General features: G+C 46.0%; 1 protein-coding gene across 15 annotated transcripts in view; it reads left to right on the top strand.

The window, feature by feature from the left end:
• Window positions 1–25635, top strand: part of ubr5 (ubiquitin protein ligase E3 component n-recognin 5) — a 65711-nt gene that overhangs the window by 25756 nt on the left and 14320 nt on the right. For 9 of the 15 annotated variants that reach the window (XM_063198884.1, XM_063198890.1, XM_063198892.1 and 6 more), the window contains 23 exons: window positions 233–417; window positions 1163–1272; window positions 2811–2923; window positions 3418–3561; window positions 3869–3980; window positions 4302–4456; window positions 4723–4920; window positions 5858–6071; window positions 7062–7188; window positions 7504–7655; window positions 8150–8245; window positions 11330–11456; window positions 11859–11956; window positions 14345–14499; window positions 15232–15323; window positions 15532–15678; window positions 20712–20830; window positions 21643–21769; window positions 22235–22364; window positions 22899–23059; window positions 23818–24057; window positions 24590–24713; window positions 25048–25159. In XM_063198884.1, the coding sequence (XP_063054954.1) occupies window positions 233–417; window positions 1163–1272; window positions 2811–2923; window positions 3418–3561; window positions 3869–3980; window positions 4302–4456; window positions 4723–4920; window positions 5858–6071; window positions 7062–7188; window positions 7504–7655; window positions 8150–8245; window positions 11330–11456; window positions 11859–11956; window positions 14345–14499; window positions 15232–15323; window positions 15532–15678; window positions 20712–20830; window positions 21643–21769; window positions 22235–22364; window positions 22899–23059; window positions 23818–24057; window positions 24590–24713; window positions 25048–25159 (3238 nt within the window). The remainder of the gene's footprint in view (window positions 1–232; window positions 418–1162; window positions 1273–2810; window positions 2924–3417; window positions 3562–3868; window positions 3981–4301; window positions 4457–4722; window positions 4921–5857; window positions 6072–7061; window positions 7189–7503; window positions 7656–8149; window positions 8246–11329; window positions 11457–11858; window positions 11957–14344; window positions 14500–15231; window positions 15324–15531; window positions 15679–20711; window positions 20831–21642; window positions 21770–22234; window positions 22365–22898; window positions 23060–23817; window positions 24058–24589; window positions 24714–25047; window positions 25160–25635) is intronic. The other 6 variants (XM_063198888.1, XM_063198896.1, XM_063198898.1 and 3 more) reach the window with 3 other exon arrangements.

Consider the following 25635-nt stretch of genomic DNA (forward strand, 5'->3'; position numbering starts at 1 on the left):
CAAAGCAAGAAAATTGGGAACAATGCTTCAATTTCATAATATTTCACTGAAAGCGAAGACATGCATGTTGATAAAAATAGCAGTGTTGACATCTGTCTTTGGAAACTCAAAAATGCTCTGAGCAAACTAACAACAAATTCTGAATTTTGACATGTGCTCAGTGCCTTTACAAAGGTGAGTAAAACTGTTCTTGTAATGTGCCTGTAGTGTAACATTACTCCATTTTCTGCAGGTGTGCCTGAGAAACAACCCTCTATACCACGCCGGAGCCGTGGCTTTCTCGGTCAACGCCGGCATCCCCAAGGTGGGCGTGCTGCTGGAGTCGGTGTGGAACATGAACGAGAGCTGCCGCTTCCAGCTGCGCTCACCGGAGAGCCTGAAGAACATGGACAAGAGCACCAAGACACAGGAGACCAAGTAAGAACAACCACTGACGTGGATATACTTGTTGTTAGTGATCTTGGTATTCACTCTCTAGAGGCCACTTGAAGTTCGAAACAAAATCGATTGCGATGTCTTTTAAGCACCAAAACAAAATCCAGTTGCCCACAACTTCACTGTTTTGACTGTTGATGGAGGGTTCTTATTTAATCTTAATATATATACGTGGACACATGCTCGACCCCTAACTTTCTATTTTAAAGGGAAGCAACCGTCCGGGTTGAGGCAATAGGCAATTTTGCAGAAGAACAAGGAAGTAGAGCATCATGGGGCACCTAAGCCACACCCCTCTACTTCCGGTCCATGGGGCCTTAACTCGCAAAAATTGGAGTGTGTGTATCTCTCCATCAGTGATTGTTTAATGAGGACAACCAATCACAAAGCTCCTTCCTCTTCTTCCTCTTGCTCTTCTTATGTGAAAGCTAGCTAAGTTCATGCTTTATTTTGGCAGTCATTGAGGCAGGCCATTAGTGGTCTGACAAGAAAAGTTGTCAAAAGTTGATTATTTCTCATTGTGATTAGCTGATTCAGGACTGGTTGAGTCAAATTTGTGGCAGGGTTTTTAGTTTCTGAACTCGAGTTTGGCAACTGCTGTTAAGCAAGGTACTATTCAGATACTCAGCTGCCGACGTGGGTGTGAAAGGTTAACCATCTGGTGTGCTAACAGCTGCAATGGTAGTAAGGGGCCCTCTGCTCTGCTCTGCTCTCCTCTGCTGCACAGGACCGAGAGTAAACCTGAGCTGGTGAAGACTGAGATGGGCCCGCCTCCCTCCCCTGCCTCCACGTGCAGCGATGCCTCCTCCATTGCTAGCAGCGCCTCTCTGCCCTACAGTAAGCCACTGCTCACACCATACAACTTCATCACACAAATGCATGTTGCGTTAATTCCTCTTTCACAACTAGAGTGCCGAGAACCATCATTCACACCTATTCAACAACTACAGTTTATGACATGAATACACCGGCGGCGACTTGTGCGAGGCGAGAGATTGAAGTAATTGACTCTGTATTGAGTCGCGCGTCAAAAGCGATTCAGGCGACTAGAGGCGATTTGCGCGACGAGAGCGATCGTTTGTAGTTGAACTCTGGGGAATATTATGCAAATTAGCTATGCCACGGTTCGGCGACAGCTGCCACAGCCAATGGGAATGTTGGAATGCTTGCATTCTGCTTTTAACGGACATACTCTAGTCACTTCAATTACGTATCGCTCTTGCTGCACAGAAGTGATTCTTTGTCGCCTGAATCTCGTCGCGGCCTGTGTATTCGCCAAGCCCAAATTGGCTTGTAGAGCTGAGGAGACTTGCTGTAGCATCTGATGACACCATCAACATTGGTGAGGTGATGGGCTTGGATTGCTTTGGAATTGAGAAATACACATTTCAATAATCTGTCAGAATGAACTGAGACGGACTTACCAGGATGTGAATGTAAGCCTATTGAGAGTAGCACCAAGCAAAAAAAACGGCTGATGAAACTCATGAAAGCTCAATACTGGTTTGTTATGCAGTACAGCCTAAGCGTGGTTGGCAAGGAATGCTTTGAGAATACTACTAGAAATAAAGAGTGAGCTAGAGCTATCTCTTTCCAATTCTGTCTTTGATGCTGAAGGGTGGTGTGGTTTGCCAGCGCAGTTAAATGGCACATGCCACTAAACCTCACAATTTATTTTTCACAAGTACAGCATATCTCGAGAATATGTAATGTTTGAGGTAAGTTTAAATACCTTTAAATTGTGATGTGCTTTTGCCATAACCTTAACTTTTTTTAAGCAAGAAATCTTAAAAAATGATCAAAAAGGGGAAAAAATGCTGTCAATGCTCAATATGATACCGCACTATGTGTGGAAAATCAATTTAGGGCTTATTTTACTTGATAATGAATACTTTGGCCAGTTCTCTCTAAAAGAAGCTAGAAGTTACAGAAGGGGATTCATCATTCATCATAGTCCCATCATGGAAAGACGTGTACCAATATTCTAAATGCTAAACCGTATCTGATTCAAAGGTAGGGTAATGGTTTGCAGTTGGGCAAGGTAGTTAGTTAAGGGGGCTGGCACTGTATGTCTGACATGTGTCCTGCTGGGCTTACAGGGTGTGTGTAGGGCAGGGGTGGGGAACCTTTTCATTCGAAGGGCCACTTTATTATTGGGCTTTATTATTATAGGACAGTGTGAAAGTAGACCGGAAATGAGTGGGAGAGAGAGAGATGGGGCAGGGTCGGGAAATTACCCCGGCCGGACTCGAACCGTGGTCCCCGTGGGCAATGTAAGCCCAAATGTGGGGGGCTTAGCGCGGGTATGGGGCAAGTTAGTTGGTTAGTTAAATGGTGGGTACTGTATGTGTGACGTGTGTTGTGCTGTGCCACAGAGCGTCGGCGCTCCACCCCTGCCCCAAAGGAAGAAGAGAAGGTCAACGAGGAGCAGTGGCCTCTAAGGGAGGTTGTCTTTGTGGAGGACGTGAAAAACGTCCCCGTGGGAAAGGTGGGTGGTGCCAGCGGACTGGACTCTCTCTTCACATGTGTGCCCTGGGGACAGCAGCTTACAGGCTACTTTGTGATGTTCATGTTTCATCTGGAAATAATGGTGTTATGCTTAGATTTTTTATTTTATTTATTTATGTACTATACACTATGTACTATTGTAAATCTTGTCTGCCCATTTACTTGAGGTAGATAAGATATCCTGATGGGAATAGTTTTTTTTTTTTATTGCAGAAAATATTGAATAATATTTCTATAACTTCTTTATTAGTATCTATCTATCCAAATATTTGTATTATGTACTGTAAGACAACATTTGTATTATTCAAAATGTGTAATGATCTCAAGATTCATGTATCTGCTCTATTGTATCAGTTGTTTTTGTGTGTCTCTTGTCTTCTGTGATTTTTTGTTTTGTCCTGTGTCTGTGTATGCTGCTTGTCGCCCCTTGCCATGACGCCTAATTTGCAACAGCTTTTTCTTTTGTGACTCAAGGTGCTAAAAGTCGATGGTGCGTATGTTGCTGTGAAATTTCCAGGGACCTCGAGCAGCGTGGGCAGCCAAAGCGCCGCTCCCACTGACTCTGACCCGTCCTCACTGCTGCAGGACTGTAGGCTTCTGAGAATAGATGAGCTTCAGGTTGGTACATGATGATGAAGATGATGATGATGCTGATTATACAGCTAGTTAATGGTCACATGGCTATAAATATATAACGGGTGGTGATGAGCAGGAGTAGAAATGATGAGGCCCTTTTTATCCCTGTAATCACACTTTACGCATGTTCATGCACTGCAGCATCCCTTAGACCTTTCCAGATAATAATTTAGCAAATATGTCATTGACACATATGCGTATATGTAAATATATTCTGGAGCTCAAGTGTTATGTTGATTTTTGTTGTTGTTGTTGCTAAGTCGACATTCTCTCTTCTTTTTGTCCACAGGTTGTAAAAACTGGGGGAACTCCTAAAGTTCCTGATTGTTTTCAGCGCACCCCTAAAAAATTATGTATCCCAGAAAAGGCTGAAATTCTAGCCGTGAATGTTGACTCCAAAGGTAAGTTCATTTCATTCAACCTGGACACTTTGTACATTGTCTTTTAAAAAAAATATATAATATCTTATTGTGTAAATCGATATCTTTTGACATTTCCACCATCACATCACACAAGTTTCTCTCTTTTTTGTCACCCTTTGTGTAGAAAAGGAAAGACAAACTTCAATTCATAATCAACCAAAGGAAAAGAGGAATAAGAAAAAAAATAATAGATGGATTAAAAAAAAACTAAAAAACAGAAGACACTTTGTATATTGTCAGTCATGCCATCGTGTGAGATGAGATCACTAAACTCTTTTTGCTTGTGCTTTTCTCTTTCAGGAGTCCATGCCGTGTTAAAAACAGGCAGTTGGGTTAGGTACTGTATCTTTGACTTGGCAACCGGGAAAGCTGAGCAGGAGAATCATTTTCCTACCAGCAACCTTGCTTTTCTGGGTCAGAGTGAGCGCAACGTGGCCATCTTCACCGCAGGACAGGTTCGTCTGCCATTCTTCTCTCTCTACTTTTCTCGACTGTCAAGTTACTTACTTGGTGTCTGAAAAATTGTAATTTTAAGTGAAAGTCCAACTGGGAAACTCCAACTCCCATTGTCATTGTGACACAGCACTCCACAGCACAGAAGTGAACACTGCACACAACTAAATTGCATTCATGCCTCACCCGTGCAATGGGGCAGCAACCCCCAATGGCGCCCGTATTTTGAGCATTACCTGACGACAGCTGTCTTGTGTTCTTTCCTCAGGAGTCCCCCATTATCCTGCGGGATGGCAATGGCACAATTTACCCCATGGCCAAAGACTGTGTGGGCGGGATTAGAGATCCTGATTGGCTGGATCTGCCGCCCATTACGAGCTTGGGCATGGGGGTACATTCCCTTGTCAATCTCCCCAGCAATTCGACGATCAAAAAGAAGGCTGCTGTCATCATCATGGCAGTGGAGGTAATTGTTTTATGTCTCAGTGATGTTAATGGACCTGTGAATGCCTCGTGCATACACGTCGCTGCTAGTTGCTCGCTCAGCGAGTAAAATCAACACAATGTCTGTGTTCCAACGAGGAGAGTAGGCGAGGAGTGTGCAGGCAATGCGATGTGGGCGGATTAAGAGTTGAAAATATTTAAACTTTGAGCGAGGCGAGTAACCAATTGGAAATGCAGAGTTCGATACTTTTCACTTCTGCATTGGTAGTTAAAGCCGCGGGAACATTTAGCGAAAGTTCCATGAGTGAGTGGCTAAAAGGCGATTGAGCGAGTAGCCACTAACTAGCAGCGACGTGTGTGAACAAGGCTTTACACCGTGCTTAGAATCAGAAGGTGCTCGACATGAAAAAACTGTAAATCTTTATATAAAATGTCTGCTGCTCACTTACTGCCTTCCTTTCTTACCTTCTGTCTGTGAATGAACGCTTGACAGTTAAAATATGGTACAAGGTTGTAAGTGCAGTCATTTCAGTTCAGTTGGACCCACCAGATCTGATTCTACAACCTGTTTCAGCATGTTCCAAACCACTTTTGCACAGTGCCACATGTTCTAGATCACTGGATTGACTTAGTGCCACTGAAGACAGTACTATTGCTCAAGTATTATAATTTATTATTATACATGAAGGCTTGTGCCAAATACAGATGAATGGAAAACTACCACATGGATTGGAACGGGAAGCCGGGCTGTTAAATCCTTGCCTTTTGATTGTGTCTGATGTCGTGTCACTCACTGAAAACACTCCCAATGCTGTATTTACGTGTGTGTACGCGCAGGTGCGCCCATGTCTGTCTATCGATGTCTGTATGCATGCATGTGTGTTGACTGTGTGAGTGTCCGTGTGCATTTGTGTATCTGTGTGCATGTATTTGACTGTGTCTGACTGTGTGTGTGTAAGCAGAAGCAGACGCTGATGCAGCACGTGCTGCGCTGCGACTACGAGTCGTGTCGTCAGTACCTGGCAGGCCTGGAGCAGGCCGTGCTGCTGGAGCAGAGCCCCCACGCCCTGGACGCCCTGCTGGGCCACCGCTGCGACGGCAACCGCAACGTGCTGCACGCCGCCGTCTCCGTCTGCTTCCCCGTCAGCAACAAGGAGACCAAGGAGGAGGAAGGTATGTGCAACGCAGCACACTACCACCACCCTCACTTCAGCACTCTTTTTTTTTTTTTTTTACTTTATTTAGACAGGACAGTGAAGAGTGGCAAAGGAAATGAGTGGGACCAAGAGAGAGGGGAGAATCGGGAAATGACCCAGATCGGGAATCGAACCCAGGTCGCCCGTGTAGTAACCCAGGGTGCATCCCAATATGTGTCCTTGCCTCCTCCACTTGTGCTTGTCTCCTCGTCCTGCCTCCTGGCCCCTCCTCCATGGAGAAAACGATAAAGTTTCCCAGCTGTCAGCCTCGCCACAACAACTTTTGAGGGACTGTTTTTCATTCACCATCCCAATTGCAAATGAGAAAAAGACTTTACAATTGAGCTTTTGCAAGATATTGAAATATAATGCTGTTGTCAGTGATGTCATCATGACGAGAAGCAAGTGGAGGAGGCAAGTGGAGGAGGCAAGGTCACATATTGGGATGCACCCCCAGTGCCTTACTGTTAGGCCACGGCTGGGCCACTTCAGCACTCTTGGTACACTGTGCAGCCTCCCTAGCATGGGAAATCACATGCTGCTTTGCGCAATCGTTCCACGCTGAAAGACGGCATGGATTCTATCCCTCAGCGAGGTCACCAGGTCGTGGGCTCCAATCAGAGAGCGGGGAGGGGTGCAAAGACGATGACTGCCGTTTGTTTGAATAGATACAACTGACCCGATTGGCTATGGGCTAATGGCACATTCATAGTCCCCAATAAACGGCCACAGGCAATTGTAAACCACACTTTTCCTTTGAGAAATTGCATTGATGGCCTCCATACTATGCACATCGCCACATTCCACATCTGAGATGCTCATTTGACTTTCTTTTTTATCTGCTAGTCCTTTCGTGTGACGCACCAGATTGTGACGTAGAGGATATCTTTCTCTTCTATAATTATTCACCTCTCTCTTTCTGTTTGAGTGTCCTCGGCTCACTTTCGGCACCTGTTATGTCTTCCAGAAGCCGAGCGGTCGGAGAGGAACACATTTGCGGAGCGTCTGTCGGCAGTGGAGGCCATCGCTAACGCCATCTCTGTCGTGTCCAGCAACAGCTCTGGCAACCGCACCGGCTCCTCCAGCAGCCGAGGGTGAGATGAACACACACACACACACACACACACACACACACACACACACACACACACACACACACACACACACACACACACACACACACACACACACACACACACACACACACACACACACACACAAACTTGTAATAAATTGTACAGACATTGTTCACATACAGAAACAATGTTTTGTGTATTGGCAAACATTATTTTACGTATCACTTTTATCACGGTTCAAAACAGCAAATATTACCTTTTAATTACAGTCTTAACAGATGATGTACTTCTCTGCGTCTCTAATTGTGTTTTTTCCCCCCCATTCCTCCGTAGCCTCCGGTTGAGGGAGATGATGAGGCGTTCCCTCAGGGCGGCGGGCGTGGGCCGTCACGAGTCTGGACCCTCCTCCAGCGACCACCAGGACCCCGTTTCCCCTCCCATCGCACCCCCCAGCTGGGTGCCCGACCCCCCCTCTATGGATCCAGGTGCGTCTCCCCACTTGCACTAACTCCAGTTTGCTTGGCCAGCCCCACATCAATGCAACCTCTTCACTCCATAAAGCCCTTCATACCGCCCACACCACGCCAGTCTGCAAAAGTTTGCATTTACAGGGTGGTTGAGGCCCTTTAGTGTAAACGAAGGAACTGGTTCACTGTGGGTTTGGGGTTAAGATTACGAATAGGGTTGGCTTAAGACAGTAGCAAACATTGCCTAGCTTCTCAAGTCTAGCCCTATTCCAAACCCATATCCTGGTTATTTTGACACGTTTATCATAATGAAATGCTACTACAAAGTCTCAACGCTCTGCTGAGATCATGTGGAGGCAATCAATCACGGAGAAGGGGAAAAAAAACCCCACCAATGTCCGTTATGAACACAAGCTTTGCCCAATCACCTAGCAAGAAGAGAAAAAAACATTATCCCTTCCATGTCACCCTATGACAGCCTAACCTCTCACTGCGCTGCTTTTCTCTGCTAGATGGTGACATTGATTTCATCTTGGCCCCTGCAGTGGGCTCCCTCACCACTGCCTCCACCGGCACCAGCCAGGGCCCCAGTACCTCCACCATCCCTGGTGAGACCACACACACACACACTATGCAGTGTACATGGCCACACTCAACCAGGATGCACTTGCGTTGTCCTACTGTTTCTTCCACAAAATAAACATGAACTCACACACGCAAACATACAGTCACACACAAGAACACCCACCTGGACATCAGAGGTCTCGCCACCTCTAACATGGGAATAGTTTAGCCTTTATTGTCAACCAAGCTTCAGTTGTTGGCACAGAAGACAAAATCAAGTCAGAGAGCAGGGTCTCTGCGGATCCTTAAAAAGTCTTACTTTTAATATTTGGTTTTCAAGGTCTTATAAAGCCTTATATTTAGCCATTTTTGGAAGTGTGTGGTATTATATTTACGTGGGAGGTCTTATTTTTCGTCTGGGTAGCTTGAGTGCAAGAAAAAAGTCTTTTTTCTTCGCACTATAAACATTATTTAACCGGTTCACGTCCCTTATCAAGATGTGGAGAAGTAGCCGAGTAGCTGTCAGCTGCGCGCTGTAACAAGGTGTCTGAGGCGCAGCGCAGCCCGCTGCTGGCATCACACAGCGGTGGGCAGCCACATACTTGTGGGCGCAGCGTTTAGCCTACTTTAGCCATGTTTTAGTAGTAGTAAAAAGTGGTCAGAATAGGCTCAATATGAACGTGAATCGAGATGGATAGATTGCAAGTTCCGTGTATTATGGCTTGAGGACGAGAAATGCGACAGTTGTGCATCCAAAGCAGTGTCGGAATATGAAGCTCGATGTAAACTGTCGGGAGGACGCATACTCATTTAGTCGTTGAGGCTAAGTTTTAAATGTTGTCTATGGTAAGCCTGCTCCTTCCTTTAAATGTTAGCCCTGCCCTTACGTTTGGGTAAAAGCGTTTGCTAAATGTAAAGGGTTCATTTAATAAAGTTCAGTATGACCGTAGGCTATATTTGAAAATAATTGTTCCTTCATACATTATACTTTCAAAATCGCCTCGAGATACGTGACCGGTTATGCCTCTTGTCAAATGCAAATGGTTTCGTTAACATGACCGCATGAGGAAGTCAGCGCGAGGGTAATGTTGCAATACGAAATCGGATGAGAATATACGGCCTACGAAGCTAAATTGTTTGCCGAGGTGCGATAATGCCCAAACCAGTAACCAGATGGACAACGTTAAAAAGCGCTAAATGCTTGCAAGTGGACAGGAAATCGCTTCCAAGTTGTGCGCCGTTTCTTGCATTTCACCTAGAACAACAAACTACAGACATGCTCGAAGTAGAACGCTTCTGCTACCCGTCTCTGATAAAGGGGAGGTGGAGGAGAAACGTCACTCAGAGCTACTACATTTAACCCTTTTGACACCAGGTGTTCTCTCTCCTATAGTAAAGTGCATTCAACTATTCAACTATTTATCCATCAGAAATGGTGAATTGTTGAATCATTTTTAATTTGTAGCCTACATTTAAAGGCATTTGATGAACATTCATCAGATTTTTTTCATAGGCCATAAAAATGCATGGTACCCCCAGTTAAATATCAGTTGTCAAAACTGACCGTATGGATGCATGGTTTCTGTAGGCCTACAGATCAGTTCTTCCTTGTTACTGCTTACACTATGTGTTCCTAGGCTACACTATACTACCCTACAATTTCAGAACGCAGCATCTTGAAAATGGTCGAAAATGGGTTTAGACCGGAAATTGGCTTTAAAATACCTTCTTTTTCTTGTGTTAAATTTTTTTGGCCCAACTTGGTCCCGTTTCGGAAAAAAACGCAAAAAACTGATTATACTGCGCTTTTTGGTTTTAGGGGGTTACGTCGTACTAGCCAAGAACGCAGTATATTGCGAATTATACTGCACTTCTCCATTGACACCGTGGTTTTGGTGTAGACAGTAATACCACAACAGAGCGCAGTATAATGATTTTTCAGCTAAAAAGTAATGAGAATGTTGTTTTTTTTGCTTTTTTCTTGTGTGCATAAATTTTCACCATAAAAAAGTATTATATGGAAGTGTCATCACCACTTTACCTCCAACACAGTCGCGTGGACAGAAAGGAAACTTTAAAGCCTTTTTTCTCAGTTTGCCATTTTGAATTATACTGCGTTCTGAAATTGTAGGGCAGTATACAAGTACAGTAGTCATTTAACATTGTTTATTATATTATATATATATTATGTAGGCTATTAGGCCTACATTTCATTATAGCAATGTAATAACATTAGCAATATTATAACGCCTCACCCCAAGCGGTAGTCTTATTTTTTATCATCAGAGGTCTTATATTTGTCTTAAAAAGTCTTATATTTGGTGATAAAAAATGTGCAGAAACCCTGAGAGAGACTTACTGTTGCTCTGCATAAGCTGCTGTTGAGTGCCATCTCCATTCATGGCATGGCTTTAGTGGACTGGCTGACTTGGTTGACTGTTCATCTGCAGTGTTGCCAAATCTGGAGACTCTCCACCAAATTGGGCTATTTAGAATGACTTTCTGTGGGTATCTGCTAGTGATGTTGGCTATTGTGTCCTCGTTTGAAAGTCGTTGGTTATAAAGCGTCTGCCTAATGTAATGTAATGTAAAAAAAAGGTATCGGATTTTTTTTGTAGATTTATTGCCATAGAAATCAATTGAAGTTGTGTCGAATTGAGCAGGAATCGGGATTTAATGCCTCTAGGGTTTTGGCCGGGGGATCATCAGTCACATCTTGCAACCCTGTGGTGTTTTGTCTTGGCATATTTTGTCTGTCTGGGGCTGTGCCCCGTCATCCATCCACACAGTACTGCTGCTGTCCCTGCAGTAAGAGGCACCTCCTTATATGGTGTTTTCTGCAGAGCCTCAGTGCCAATCTAAATATCTTATTTCTTGCTTCCTCCTTTTTATTTTGCTTTTTCCTTTTTGTCTTTTCTCTTTTCCCCCCCTCTTTCTTTCTTTCTATCTTTTGGTCTCTTTCTCTCGCACTCTCTCTCTCTCGCACGCACGCACGTTCTCTCTCTCTCTCTCTCTCTCTCTCTCTCTCTCTCTCTCTCTCTCTCTCTCTCTCTCTCTCTCTCTCTCTCTCTCTCTCTCTCTCTCTCTCTCCCTCTCCCCCATCTCTCTCTTCCTCTTTCGTTTTCAAGCAGGGCCGTCATCGGAGCCCTCCGTGGTGGAGTCCAAAGATCGCAAGGCCAACGCTCACCTCATCCTCAAGCTCATGTGCGACAGCGTGGTGCTGCGGCCCCACCTGCGCCAGCTTCTCTCTGCCAAGTATGGGCCCATTAGTTTTAACGCATGTGCAGACACACACACACACACACACACACACACACACACACACACACACACACACACACACACACACACACACACACACACACACACACACACACACACACACACACACACACACACACACACACACACACACACACACACACACACACACACAGTATGTGCCTTTTGCTTTTAGCACAACTCATGCATGCTGCTCTGTATTCTCTCCTGGAAGGCCTATGACTATGACTTGCAAAAGGGCCAGTTCATGTGCCTTGATTAACCGTGTGTGTGTGTGTGTGTGTGTGTGTGTGTGTGTGTGTGTGTGTGTGTGTGTGTGTGTGTGTGTGTGTGTGTGTGTGTGTGTGTGTGTGTGTGTGTGTGTGTGTGTGGCAGGGATGCCCGTGGGATGACACCGTTCATGCTGGCAGTGAGTGGTAGAGCCTACCCAGCAGCCATCACCGTCCTGGAAGCAGCTCAGAAAATGGCAAAGGGTAAGCACCAAGCACTGACTCCCAAGCTAAGTGCCAGCAGTCTGTGTTGTGTGGGCTGAATATGCATGTTGGCTCAGGAGGGGTGTGTGTGTGTGTGTGTGTGTGTGTTAGCGCGCGCGCGCGTTTGTGTGTGTGTTTACTTGCGTGTTGGCGTGCATGCGTGTGTGCGTTGGCGTGCGTTGGCGTGCGTGTGTGCGTTGGCGTGCGTGTGTGTGCGTTGGCGTGCGTGTGTGCGTTGGCGTGCGTGCGTGCGTGCGTGTGTGTGTGTGCGTGTGTGTTGGCGTGCGCGTGTGTGTGTGTGTGTGTGCGTGTTGGCGTGCGTGTTGGCGTGCGTGTTGGCGTGCGTGTTGGCGTGCGTGTTGGCTTGCGTGTGTGTGTGTGTTGGCGTGCGTGCGTGCGTGCGTGCGTGTGTGTTGGCGTGCGTGCGTGCGTGTGTGTGTGTTGGCGTGCGTGTGTGTGTTGGCGTGCGTGTGTGTGTGTGTTGGCATGCGTGTGTGTGTGTTGGCGTGCGTGTGTGTGTGTGCGTGTTGGCGTGCGTGTGTGTGTGTGTGTTGGCGTGCGTGTGTGTGTGTGTTGGCGTGCGTGTGTGTGTGTGTTGGCGTGCGTGTGTGTGTGTGTTGGCGTGCGTGTGTGTGTGTGTTGGCGTGCGTGTGTGTGTGTGTTGGCGTGCGTGTGCGTGTGTGTTGGCGTGCGTGTGTGTGTGTTGGCGTGCGTGTGTGTGTGTTGGCGCGCGTGGGTGGCGCGTGCGTGCGCGCGCGTGGCGTGCGCGTGTGTGTGTGTGTGTGTTGGCGTGCGTGTGTGTGTGTGTTGGCGTGCGTGTGTGTGTGTGTTGGCGTGTGTGTGTGTGTTGGCGTGTGTGTGTGTGTTGGCGTGTGTGTGTGTGTTGGCGTGTGTGTGTGTGTTGGCGTGCGCGTGTGTGTGTTGGCGTGCGCGTGTGTGTGTTGGCGTGCGCGTGTGTGTGTTGGCGTGCGCGTGTGTGTGTTTACTTGCGCGTGTGTGTGTTTACTGGCGTGTGTGTGTGTGTGTTGGCGTGCGTGTGTGTGTGTTGGGTGCGCGTGTGTGTGTTGGGTGCGCGTGTGTGTGTTGGGTGCGCGTGTGTGTGTTGGGTGCGCGTGTGTGTGTTGGCGTGCGCGTGTGTTGGCGTGCGCGTGTGTGTGTTGGCGTGTGTGTGTTGGCGTGCGCGTGTTGGCGCGCGCGTGCGTGTGTGCGTGCGTGCGTGTGTGCGTGCGTGTGTGTGTGCGTGCGTGTGTGCGTGTGTGCGTGTGTGTGCGTGGCGTGTGTGTGTGCGTGCGTGTGTGCGTGGCGTGCGTGTGTGTGTGTGTTGGCGTGCGTGTGTGTGTGTGTTGGCGTGCGTGTGTGTGTGTGTTGGCGTGCGTGTGTGTTGGCGTGCGTGTGTGTGTGTGTGTTGGCGTGCGTGTGTGTGTGTGTTGGCGTGCGTGTGTGTGTGTTGGCGTGCGTGTGTGTGTGTTGGCGTGCGTGTGTGTGTGTTGGCGTGCGTGTGTGTGTGTTGGCGTGCCTGTGTGTGTGTTGGCGTGCCTGTGTGTGTGTTGGCGTGCCTGTGTGTGTGTTGGCGTGCCTGTGTGTGTGTTAGCGTGCGTGTGTGTGCGTGTGTGTGTTGGCGTGTGTGTGTTGGCGTGTGTGTGTTGGCGTGCGCGTGTGTGTGTTGGCGTGCGCGTGTGTGTGTTGGCGTGCGCGTGTTGGCGTGCGCGTGTGTGTGTTGGCGTGTGTGTGTTGGCGTGCGCGTGTGTGTGTTGGCGTGCGCGCGCGTGTGTTGGCGTACGCGCGCGTGTGTTGGCGTGCGTGCGCGCGTGTGTTGGCGTGCGTGCGCGCGTGTGTTGGCGTGCGTGCGCGCGTGTGTTGGCGTGCGTGCGCGCGTGTGTTGGCGTGCGTGCGCGCGTGTGTTGGCGCGCGCGCGTGCGTGTGTTGGCGCGTGCGTGTGTTGGCGCGCGCGCGCGTGTGTTGGCGCGCGTGTGTTGGCGCGCGTGTGTTGGGCGCGCGTGTGTTGGCGTGCGTGCGCGTGTGTTGGCGTGCGTGCGCGCGTGTGTTGGCGTGCGCGCGTGTGTTGGCGTGCGCGTGTGTGTTGGCGTGCGCGTGTGTGTTGGCGTGCGCGTGTGTGTTGGCGTGCGCGTGTGTGTTGGCGTGCGCGTGTGTTGGCGTGCGCGTGTGTTGGCGTGCGCTTGTGTTTGCGTGCGCTTGTGTTGGCGTGCGCTTGTGTTTGCGTGCGCGTGTATTTGCTTGTGTGCGTGCGCTTGTGTTTGCGAGCACATGGCTAAATGTGTGTGCGCCCTGTTGTGAGTGTCTGGTACAGTCGTGTCTTTGATTCAGTGCCAGCTTCGTTAGGCGCTATGCTCCCTTCATTAAGAGTCGGCCCATGTGTTTGCATATTAGGTGACGCTGGCAGCGGGGAGAAGGAGGACGCCGACTCCCTCTTCATGGAGATGATCTGCCCGGCCGGGACCAACCCGGACGACTCGCCCCTCTACGTGCTCTGCTGCAACGACACCTGCAGCTTCACCTGGACCGGCGCCGAGCACATCAACCAGGTGAGGGAATGAATTAATTAATAAATGGGTGATTTGATTTGACATTTTCAGCTGTTATGTAAGAAAATAAATACATGAAAATAAACACAATAAGTTCCATTTAAACCGCACCACATACCTAAATAAAAAAATAAAAAAACTGGGAGTCAGGAAGGCTCAATAAAGCTGGAAAGCTTATTTCCTTTGTGGAAAATGTGAGCATTATTTTACGTTAAGCAGCAGCCAAAGCATCTGATTAAAGAGGACCTCAGTGCATCACACTGGCATAACAAGGTTAGATGAGCAGGACTGGTAATGCTATGAAGGGCAACTGTCTCTAAAGAGTAGAATCTTCTCAAGGTTATGAGAGCTGACTGTAATGTTGGAACAGCTGTTGGATCGGGGTGGGGCGGTGACTGCTCATACAACTTGGCGACTCTAGTCTAAACTGTTGTTAGAGTGCAAGGCTAGACAGTTTGTGTTGGCGGAACGCAGCATCCTGGCAGGGAGCGTAAGGCTTTTAGTATAGCCTTCAGATTTACTTGCCTGCTTACGTTAACCTGGACCTAGTGGCGAACCTCTTAATGCCAGACATCCCAAATCACCTCTAACCTCTGCATTTGGTACAGGGATTGTAATCGGAACACTAGCTCAGGCAGGTAGACTGGTTAATGAGTGCCATCCTCTTACTTAGTGAGTATCCAAGATTGAAGAAGCATGTATGACATTCTGTTTTTCCTCTCCGTCCTAAAGGATATCTTTGAGTGCCGGACATGTGGACTGCTGGATTCCTTATGCTGCTGCACAGAGTGTGCCAGAGTCTGCCACAAGGGACATGATTGCAAGTAAGTACACAGCTGAATCATCTCGTTGTTTGCTCACATGCCTCATTTCCTGTTTTGGGCACGTTCAGCTTCAGTCTTTTTCCGTCTCTTTTTTTTTTTCTCCTTGGATGACACGACATTTCATTTAGTTGTATGCCCAAAACTTGCCAGCTGTGAATGCATTACCAACTGAAAGGCTTGTTTTGTTGCTTGTGTTCTCCTCGGTCAGGCTGAAGAGGACGTCTCCCACTGCGTACTGCGACTGCTGGGAGAAATGCAAGTGCAAGACGCTAATCGCCGGGCAGAAGGCGGCGCGCCTGGACCTGCTGTACAGGCTGCTCACCACCACCAACCTCGTCACCACTCCCAACAGCAGGTGCAGACAGACGCACAAGACGCCTGTAACAAAAACACACACTCAATTGCATACACGCGTGTACATGCATACACTATAGCCTTAACGTGCCAATACTGGGGTGCATTTCTCGAAACCATAGCTGCTAACTACATTAGCTACTTTGTTGTTTACAATACAATTTCCCATTGGCAACTACCGAAGTTACTAACTGGCTAAGAACGACGCTTTTGAGAAATGCACCCCAGTACTGTGTTCTGCTCTACAAAGGCAAAGGGCAGGAACCACATTGTTGTCAAAGTTGAGTTTAGACTGCAAATGGTCTTCATAACACCTATATTTTGTGACAGAGCCGTATGGTCCAAATGTGTCCCGTTTTACAGATATTGCTATGTCAAACATAATACCAAGCCTTCGAAGGCATTTTTCTCAGTTAGTGTTGGCGTAGTTTCTGCACTTTGCCTTTGTAGGGCAGTATTATAGGCTGTACTGGCACACTGCCCTAGGAATTTGATGGCAACATGAACCGTTGCTGTTTTAAGTCAATTCATTCTTTAGCCATATACAATTAAAACATGAACATTTTGTAATTTCATGTGTCGTACCAGTTTGCTGTGCGCTAGTTTACATCTGTAGTCAAACAGGGAGGAAACTGAAAAGCTTCAAAACCATAGTTCAGTGACTAGAGAGGCTTTTCGCCAGTTGTATATTCAGCATGTTAATGGGATTCACAACGAGCATCTTCCTGCCGCAGCACAGCTGACTTGGTTAATGACCTTCATGCCGTCTTCCTCCCCATATATTTTCTCTGTGCTTTAGGGATGCACTGATACTGGTATCGGTATCGGTCCCGGTACTTGCTCATTATTCTCATACTCGTACTAGTCACACACTTGCCAATACCAGGCACCGATACTGCTATTACACAAAACAATGCAACATCTCGTCACGTTCTGTTGACTTGTGTAGTAAAAAAAATATATCGGCAGACAAACAACTCAGGTGGTAAGCACTGCAGATTTTATTGTTAACGGCCGGAGAAATTACTGCGTGGAGACAGGAAGTATTCCACCCAGCAAGTTCTGAAGTGAATACAAAGGCACCCAGTATTTAACCATTTCCCTCCCCCACAGTCCATGTCGTCAGCTTCCTCTGTGCATGTGGGGTCCCGCATGGCCGGATGTCCACTGTCCATTGTCTTGTTGTCCAGCATATGCCATTTCATATGTGTTGTTCAGCAGCCACATCAAGTAGATGCACATGTTTCCAATAATGTTGAGTGTCCAGTGACCCATTACAGAAAAGCTTACACACAAGAATATGTCACTATATGGGGACTTCCCTAGCCAAGTCATGAGAATAAAATGAGAATATAATAGTGGAGCGGTTAACTGCCCAGATACCCCATAATAGTTCACTTTGGTATGCAAGCATGAAAATTGGCACACGTGTTCTTTAGAATGCACTCTTTCAGCAGAGGGCGTTGTCCAAGCAAAAATCCAAGATGGCCGCCATTTTTTCAAGATGGCCACCTTCTCCAATTGAAAATAAGGCCAGAAATAGTTCACTTTGGTATGCAAGCATGGAAATTGGCACACATGTTCATTAGAATGCACTCTTTCAGTAAATGGTGTTGGCGGCGTAAAAATCCAAGATGGCCACCATTTTACAAGATGGCTACCATCTCCAGCTGTAAATAAGGGGAAAAAATAGTTTCCTTTGGTATGCAAGCATGAAAATTGGCACACATGTTCATTAGAATACACTCTATTGGCACAGGGCATTGGCGGCGTAAAAATCCAAGATGGCCACCATTTTTCAAGATGGCCACCCTCTACACTTACAAATAAGGAGAGGAATAGCTTACTTAATGATGAGAGCTTGAGATTTGGCACAAATGTCAACTATGATCAATGTTTTGAAAGACGGGCATTGGTTTCAGTAAAATCCAAGATGGCCGCCGTTTTCAAGATGGCCACCCTTTCCACGTAAATAAGACCAACGATATGAGCATGAAATCTGGCACAAATGTTCATTGGAATCCACTCTTCCAAAAAGAGGTGTTGGCCAAAGGGAAATCCAAGATGGCCACCATTGTTCAAGATGGCTTCACTTTCCACTTGTAAGTTGTAAGGCCAATAATAGTTCAGTTAAAGACGCAAGGATGAAATTTGGAACACATGTTCATTAGAATCCACTCTTTGAAATAAGGACATTGACCACAGGAAAATCCAAGATGGCTGAGATATTTCATGATGGCTATCCTCTCAACTAATAATTCCTAATGTTGCCTGCTTTTAAGTACAGTTACTTCCATGGAAAAAAACATACATACATCTAAAAAAGGTTGGTTGTTTTTGACAAAACCTTGACAGGTGGAATATAAAAGGACCAGGCAGGTCCTAGAGTTACACTTCACATCTGCAATTTCACTAGGCCTTGCACGCAAGATCAAGCCTCTAGCATTCACACTTTCTACACTTAGCAAACTCTTCACAACTCTTTGCAATGGTTGCCTTCTCCATTCTTCATCAACCTTCTCCCATCTTCAGTCAGCTGGATTTTTAACTTCTGGCTGGCAGACTTGTCTTAACCCACACCCAGCCTGCTTGATTTGTTGCATCTCAACTATTGTTTGAGGATTTTCTTCATATAGTCTTATCTTTCTGGCAAAATGTTCATGTCTTGTATCATCAATACAATCTGCAGTACTGAACCTCCCAATCATGAACACCACTACTTTCTACAGAACCCTAATGTCGTCCTCCTCAATGTTCGGGGAAAGCTGGTTACTGGAGTGGCCTCTGTAAAACTGCCCCAAGTCTGTTATGTGGTCTCCTGTTCTTTTTAAAATGTCATAAGTGGTTTTGAAGACTAAGACCACATCACAACTGAGACCACATCATTAAAGAACAACATGTCTTTGACCTTCTCTTGGCCAGCAGCCCTGTAAAGGTGGTGAATATCAATCAATCAAAGGCTCTGGCTTTGAGCACACGTCAACCACGGCTGCTGAACATGCATGCTTTGCTGAGTGGGGAAAATTTCCATTGGCACAATGGCATGGACAAATATGTGGCAATTGGCTTCCTCTTGGGGAATATGAATCTCATTCAGAAAGATGTTTTTTTTTGGCGAGCCAAGTAAGTTTTATATTGTAAACTTTACATAACCAAGTTTGGTGTAGACATCTGAACAACCAAAAAATAAACCTGCTCTAACTTGGTCAGGACACTCTCAAAACCATTACAGTCAACTCAATGAGAGGTGTAGGAGGTGGTGTTACCAGTATAGCATTATACCTGGATTCCAATGGCTTTCCCTTTGTAAACGCGGTGTAGTAGCAAGGTCAAAAGGAAATAGCTGTGGGTTCCCTCAACTGGTCAACAAAGAGTTAAAAGAGCAGTCACTACAATACACTTGACTTGTCTGGGGGTGAGAAAGTTGGCTATTCTGAGGTATGTTGGCATTTATCTGTGGATATGTTTAAGACTAGTTAAAGATATTAAGACTAGTTAAAATCCAGAATATTGCTGAAAACTGGTAAGTCTTCAGGGCAACTGGACCTCCCATTGCAGAGTTGAGAATGTCTCAGACAGGTGCAAATGCTAGCTTGGTCTAATTTACCCAGCCTTATGAAGTTTAACATGTTCAGTTTAGTCTGTCTGATCCTTCTATACCTGTACATATTTCTGTTAAGATTCTCATAACTTCAAGTGTTTTTTTGCCACATTACGAAAAAAGTTTGCTATTGTACAAAAAAATGGTCTTTGATTTATACGATCATGCTTTTAGTTTTTCATGAAGTAATTATAGATACTACAAATCAGTTAACTATAAGGAATCATTGATGGAATGAAGCCATCTTCCATTTTCCTTTGGCCAGCACCCTGTTACTCAAAGAGTGGATTCTAAAAAAACATGTTGTGCCTAATGTCATGTTTGCATCATTAAGTCAACTAGGCCATACCGTATAGTATATGCATGAAAAGGGTGGCCATCTTGAATAAGAGGCAGCCACTATGGATTTTTTTCCATGGCCAACACACTGTTTTGAAAGAGAGGATTCTTATGAACATTTGCCCCATATTTCATTCCTGCATCATTGAGGTAAGTATTCTTAGGCTTATTTACAAGAGGAGAGGGTGGACATCTTGAAAAATGGCAGCCATCTTGATTTTTTTTGTGTTTGTCAATGTTTTTTGTGAAAGAGTGCATTCTAATGAACACTTGTGCCTAACCGCATTCTTGCATCATTAAGTGAACCATTCTTGGCCTTATTTACAAGTGTAGCAGGTGGCCATCTTGAAAAATGGTGGCCATCTTGGATTTTTATGCTGTCAATTCCCTGTGCCAATAGAGTGTATTCTAATGAACATGTGTGGCAATTTTCATGCTTGCATACCAAAGGGAACTATTTTTTGCCCTTATTTACAACTGGAGATGGTAGCCATCTTGAAAAATGGCGGCCATCTTGGATTTTTGCACAGCCAACACCCTTTACTGAAAGAGTGCATTCTAATGAACATGTGTGCCAATTTCCATGCTTGCATACCAAAGTTAACTATTTCTGGCCTTATTTTCAATTGGAGAAGGTGGCCATCTTGAAAAAATGGCGGCCATCTTGGATTTTTGCTTGGACAACGCCCTCTGCTGAAAGAGTGCATTCTAAAGAACACGTGTGCCAATTTTCATGCTTGCATACCAAAGTGAACTATCTTCGGCCTTATCTGCTCTGCTATATAAGAATGGTAGAAGATTAAGAAAACTAAGATGAAAATAAAAATTCTCCACACTTGACAGCAGCATGGGAAAAAAGCGCCGCCTCATACATTTACTAGTATTGAAATCTACATCCAAATGGTCATTAAAACGAATATCACGGGAAAAACAAGATTGTGCGTTTATTTTCATTGTTTGTTGAGGGTAAAAGTATCGGTACTCTGTATTGGCAAGTACAGTCATTAATGTACTCGTACTCGTATCGGTTTTCAAAAAAAGTGGTATGGTGCATCCCTGTGTTTCATCTTTGTCTGCTGTCTTCACTGCTGCAGGGGGGAGCACATCCTGCTGTTCCTGGTGCAGACGGTTGCTAGGCAAAGCGTGGAGCACTGCCAGTATCGGCCACCCCGCATCCGAGAAGACCGCAACCGCAAGGCTGCCAGCGCAGAGGGTACGTGTGTGTGTGTGTGTGTGTGTGTGTTTTTGTGCGTGTGTGTGTTTGTGTTTGTGTGTGTGTGTGTGTGTTTTTGTGCGTGTGTGTGTTTGTGTTTGTGTTGCACGTGCATGCGGGTATTTCAAGGGCTGTGCGCAATCGAGCAGAGCACAGACATCTACTTTAACAGGCCTTGACATTTTCACAGCAGTGGGCTCTGTGTGTTTAATAAGGCGTACGTGATTTACCGTCCTATTTGACTCCTGCGCAAAATAAACACAGGTGCCCCTGCACCACAGGCAGTGCCCACAACCTTTGCATTGCAGCTGACCGGAGGATTTATTTGGTCCGTGGTGTCAGTTGCAGTGAAGCAGTGGCTCCGGATGGCCAGAGCTGGCTGGTGTGGCCCTGTACGGCTGGCCCTCTCGTACGACCGCATCATAAAAGTACTCACCAGGCTGCAGAGGCTGCCATACGTATTGGGATGCATGTTGATTCTGAATAAATATGTGCCAGACTGAATTCTCTTCAGCACCTCTTTTTCTAACTGTAAATGACTCAAAATATAATAGACTGCAGAGATTAACGCTATAAATACTCAGCTGTTTTATTAACATTCTATCGTCGCAAGAATAGGGTCATTTATCTTAAAAGAAGAAAGCACTCTCCCTCAACAAAACGTAACCCCACTAAACACCACTGCACGATTGCAGCAATATCCTGTCATACCCTTTATGGTTTTACTCTTTAGCAGTACTGCAGTGGTTCCGCAGGGTCCAAGTATCCGCTTTATTAACTATTGTCCGTTTGTGTTTGTGTGCGCGCTGCAGACTCGGACATGCCGGACCATGACCTGGAGCCTCCACGCTTCGCTCAGCTGGCTCTGGAGCGCGTGCTGCAGGACTGGAACGCCCTCAAGTCCATGATCATGTTCGGCTCCCAGGACAACAAAGACCCGTAAGTACTCGCAGGCTTCCACTACAGGCACAAATCGCAGTGGCATTTTACAGGTTGCGTTAAAAAACCCACACACTTTCAGTCGAAGTGAAAAAAAAAAAAAGGCTTGTCACCACGTTCACAACAATTGTGTTTCGGCATCAAGCCATCCTCAGCATCATCCGAATTTAAGTGTGAAGGGAAGTAGGTTCATCTGTGTTGATGAGATGTTGGTTAATGTGTGTAGTGACGAGCTTGTGTGTTAAGTGTGTGAGGTGTTATTTTTACGTTATAATGTGTTTGTAATGACTGTGTGTGTGTGTGTTATCAAGTTTGTGTGTTTGTAATGACTGTGTGTGTGTTTGTAATGAGGTGTGTGTGTGTGTGTGTGTGTGTGTGTGTGTGTGTGTGTGTGTGTGTGTGTGTTATGAGGTCAATATGTGTTTGTAATGGCGGTCTCATGATGTGTGTGTTTTGTGTTGTCAGGCTGAGTGCGAGCAGCAGGATTGCTCACCTCCTGCCTGAGGAGCAGGTGTACCTCAACCAGCAGAGCGGCACCATCCGCCTGGACTGCTTCACACACTGCCTCATCGTCAAGTGTGCCCCGGACATCACGGTAAGGAAATCCCATGCTGCTTCCTTTGCACAATCGCTCCGATCTGAAAGACGGCATCTAAGCGAGGGAGCCAATCATAGAGCAGGGAGGAGTGCAAAGGCTTGACAAAACTTTGCAGTTTGTTTGAATCAGGGCTTTGAACCGGTTCAAGAAACGAAAACAGGGAACAGAAACGAAACCGGAAACGTTATTCTTTTTTATGTTCTGGAACTATGATCTGAAAGATGGCATGGCAGCTAAACGACGGAGCCAATCAGAGCAGTAAGGGGTGGAAAGGCTTGAAAAAACTTTGCAGTTCGTTTGAATAGATACAACTGATGCCCGATAATAATTATATAATAATAGTTACAATTAAATGCATTGAAAGTAACATTCGGTTACAATGTTTATGACTTTATTGACTGTTCTAGGTTTTGTGTTGCACTGTGCTGTCGACAGCAGGCAAAAGTGTACAAAAACATGCAGCATCTGATTTACTCATCTATGTGCCCCAAATGTTTATATTAACTGTGTGCTTGTATCTTTGTGTTTTAGTTCATTGACACGCTGCTGGGCACACTGGTGAAGGAGCTGCAGAATAAGTACACCCCCGGGCGGCGGGACGAGGCGGTCATGGTCACCAGGCGCTTCCTGAGGTCGGTGGCCCGCGTCTTCGTCATCCTCAGCGTGGAGATGGCCTCCTCCAAGAAGAAAAAGTAAGAGCTGCCGACACTGCAGGGCTGTTCAACTCGTTAAGACACCCATTAAGGCGTTATACATTTGCTGTTACCGGAATGGCAATGACCAAGTCGTATTGCATTGCAAATAAAAAGACCCTGTGTTATGTCATAGTAGTGTAGTACTATGGTAGCTAACTTTTCAGTGGCCATAACAGCGTCCTACTGGTGGAATGGCGCACATTATGGGGCTAACATCAACGTTTTGTGGTTATTTTTGTTCAACAGATACTTAGATGGATGTCAGTGTTTATCTGATCTAAATAGAGCTGCACCGTATCTCAAACACACACATCGTAATCACAAAATGTAGCTAAATATAGCTGCTGTGAATCGTACGCTTGTATGCTTTTGCACACCAGATATTAAAATACAGCATGTAAAAGAGAGGGTGATTCCCTGCTGTCCTTCATCCCTTCGCATCATAAACCGCTCTTTGTGCAAAGGCTTATCAGTAAAGATGGTTAATCTTAATATTGAAGCTTTTGTTTACTTTTCACAAGCCTAATTGCTCATGTATTGGCATCAGGGCTCAAAATTAACTTTTTTTATTGTATATGTCAATCTTAATAGCCAAACACATACTCCCTAATGGTTAAAAGTACCTAGCAAGTTTTCTTTTCTACCTGCCAAACTGAATTTTCACCAGCATTCGGCTGTTTGGGCGATGTTCATTTAGAGCCCTGGTTGGTAAGCATTGAACTGGAATGTGTCTTTTTTTGTTTTTGTTTCTACAGCAACTTCATCCCTCAGCCCATCGGGAAGTGTCGGCGCGTGTTCCAGGCTCTGCTGCCGTACGCGGTGGAGGAGCTGTGCAACGTGGCCGAGTCGCTGATCGTGCCCGTGCGCATGGGCATCGCCCGGCCCACCGCCCCCTTCACCCTGGCCAGCACCAGCATTGACGCCGTGCAGGGCAGCGAGGAGCTGTTCTCCGTGGAGCCTCTACCCCCCAGGCCCTCCCCAGACCAGTCTAGCAAGTGAGTCACACACATACACACACACACACACACACACACACACACGCATGCTCTTTACTTTGGCTATGCTCTTAGCTAAGACTGCCTAAACATGCTCAGTCCCACACAATTGAACTTAACATTTTAAATTCAACTTCATTGTCATTATAATCCGGATTGGCGGCTGGTGAGGAGGGGTTGGCTACTGGGTGGTAGACTGTACACACATTATACATGTAGAGATAAATAGTGACTGATTGCAGTCGAGCAAATTCTAACCGGATACCCATGTGTGCTGTAACAGTCCTATACATGGGTTCTCGCATTTTGTTTTCCCGTGGCTGTGCGACCCTGGCTGCGCACAACTCAACCTCTGATTGTTGGAAACCGCTGTCGGGTCAAAAAATAAGTTCACATGGTTGGCTGCCAGTGTCTTGCCCCTCCTCACAACACTGTGTATATAACCATGTGTAGATGAGGTTCCAGCTGTTTTTGTTGAAATGCCTTGCCTTCCATGTTTCATAACCTTATTTTTTGTGTACGTGTTCCTCAGCTCCAGCCAGGCGGCTTCGTCCTACATCATTCGCACCCCGCAGCCTCACCGCAGCAGCCAGTCGCAGCCTGTACGCGGCCGCGACGAGGAACAGGACGACATCGTTTCCGCCGACGTAGAAGAGGCAAGTACCTCATCACACCATTGCACAGATTACTTGGTTATGGCACTCCATAGAGAATCGGGCTTAAAAATACATCATTAAAAAAATTATTTGTTATGCTTTATGCATTTTGTATTTTATATAGTGCATGTTCTTATGAACTGATTGATTATTATAATAAAAAGACAATCACAAAAAAATGAACTGATTGATTATTTCTGCACATATTCTATGTTCAGGTAAACTAATGGATCATTTCTTCATGTCTTGTATGGTCAGTTGGAAGATGTTGTATATTCTCTGTAGTATGTCATTCTAAACTAATAGATCATTTCTTCATGTCTTGTGTGCTCAGGTGGAGGTGGTGGAGGGTGTTGCTGGAGAGGAGGATCACCACGACGATCAGGAGGAGCAGGGAGAGGAGAACGCGGAGGCCGAGGGCCAGCACGATGAACATGACGAGGATGGTGAGGACCAAACACTACTACTACCCTCTGCCCCCACGCAATACATTACAGTACACTTGGAGCTGACCTTTTTCATCCAAAGCGACTTACTGTTATTTGGTAACACTTTATTTTAGTGTTACATCTATTAGCACTAATACATGCTTGCATTGTAACTTGTAAGGCATGTACTAAGCAAAATCGGACATTTGGTAGGCTTGTATTAGCCAATGTCTTGTAAGGGATGTACTGAGCAAAATCCCTAATTGTGCATGAACGAGTTACTTATACAGGCATTAACATCGTATCTATTAATGCTAATGGATGTAACGGTAAAATAAAGTTTTACCCATTATTTAGCTACAGTTTATTGTTTACAGTCCCTGGAGGTTAATTGCCTTGATCAGAGATGAGATGTTTTGCTGAAATTGTGTACCATTTGGTATTTTCCTCCATTTGATCTTAGTAGGGGAATAGGTAGACTGTGTGACTAATTG

Source organism: Engraulis encrasicolus, chromosome 5 (genome assembly GCF_034702125.1).
Source record: "Engraulis encrasicolus isolate BLACKSEA-1 chromosome 5, IST_EnEncr_1.0, whole genome shotgun sequence".
NCBI lineage: Eukaryota > Metazoa > Chordata > Actinopteri > Clupeiformes > Engraulidae > Engraulis > Engraulis encrasicolus.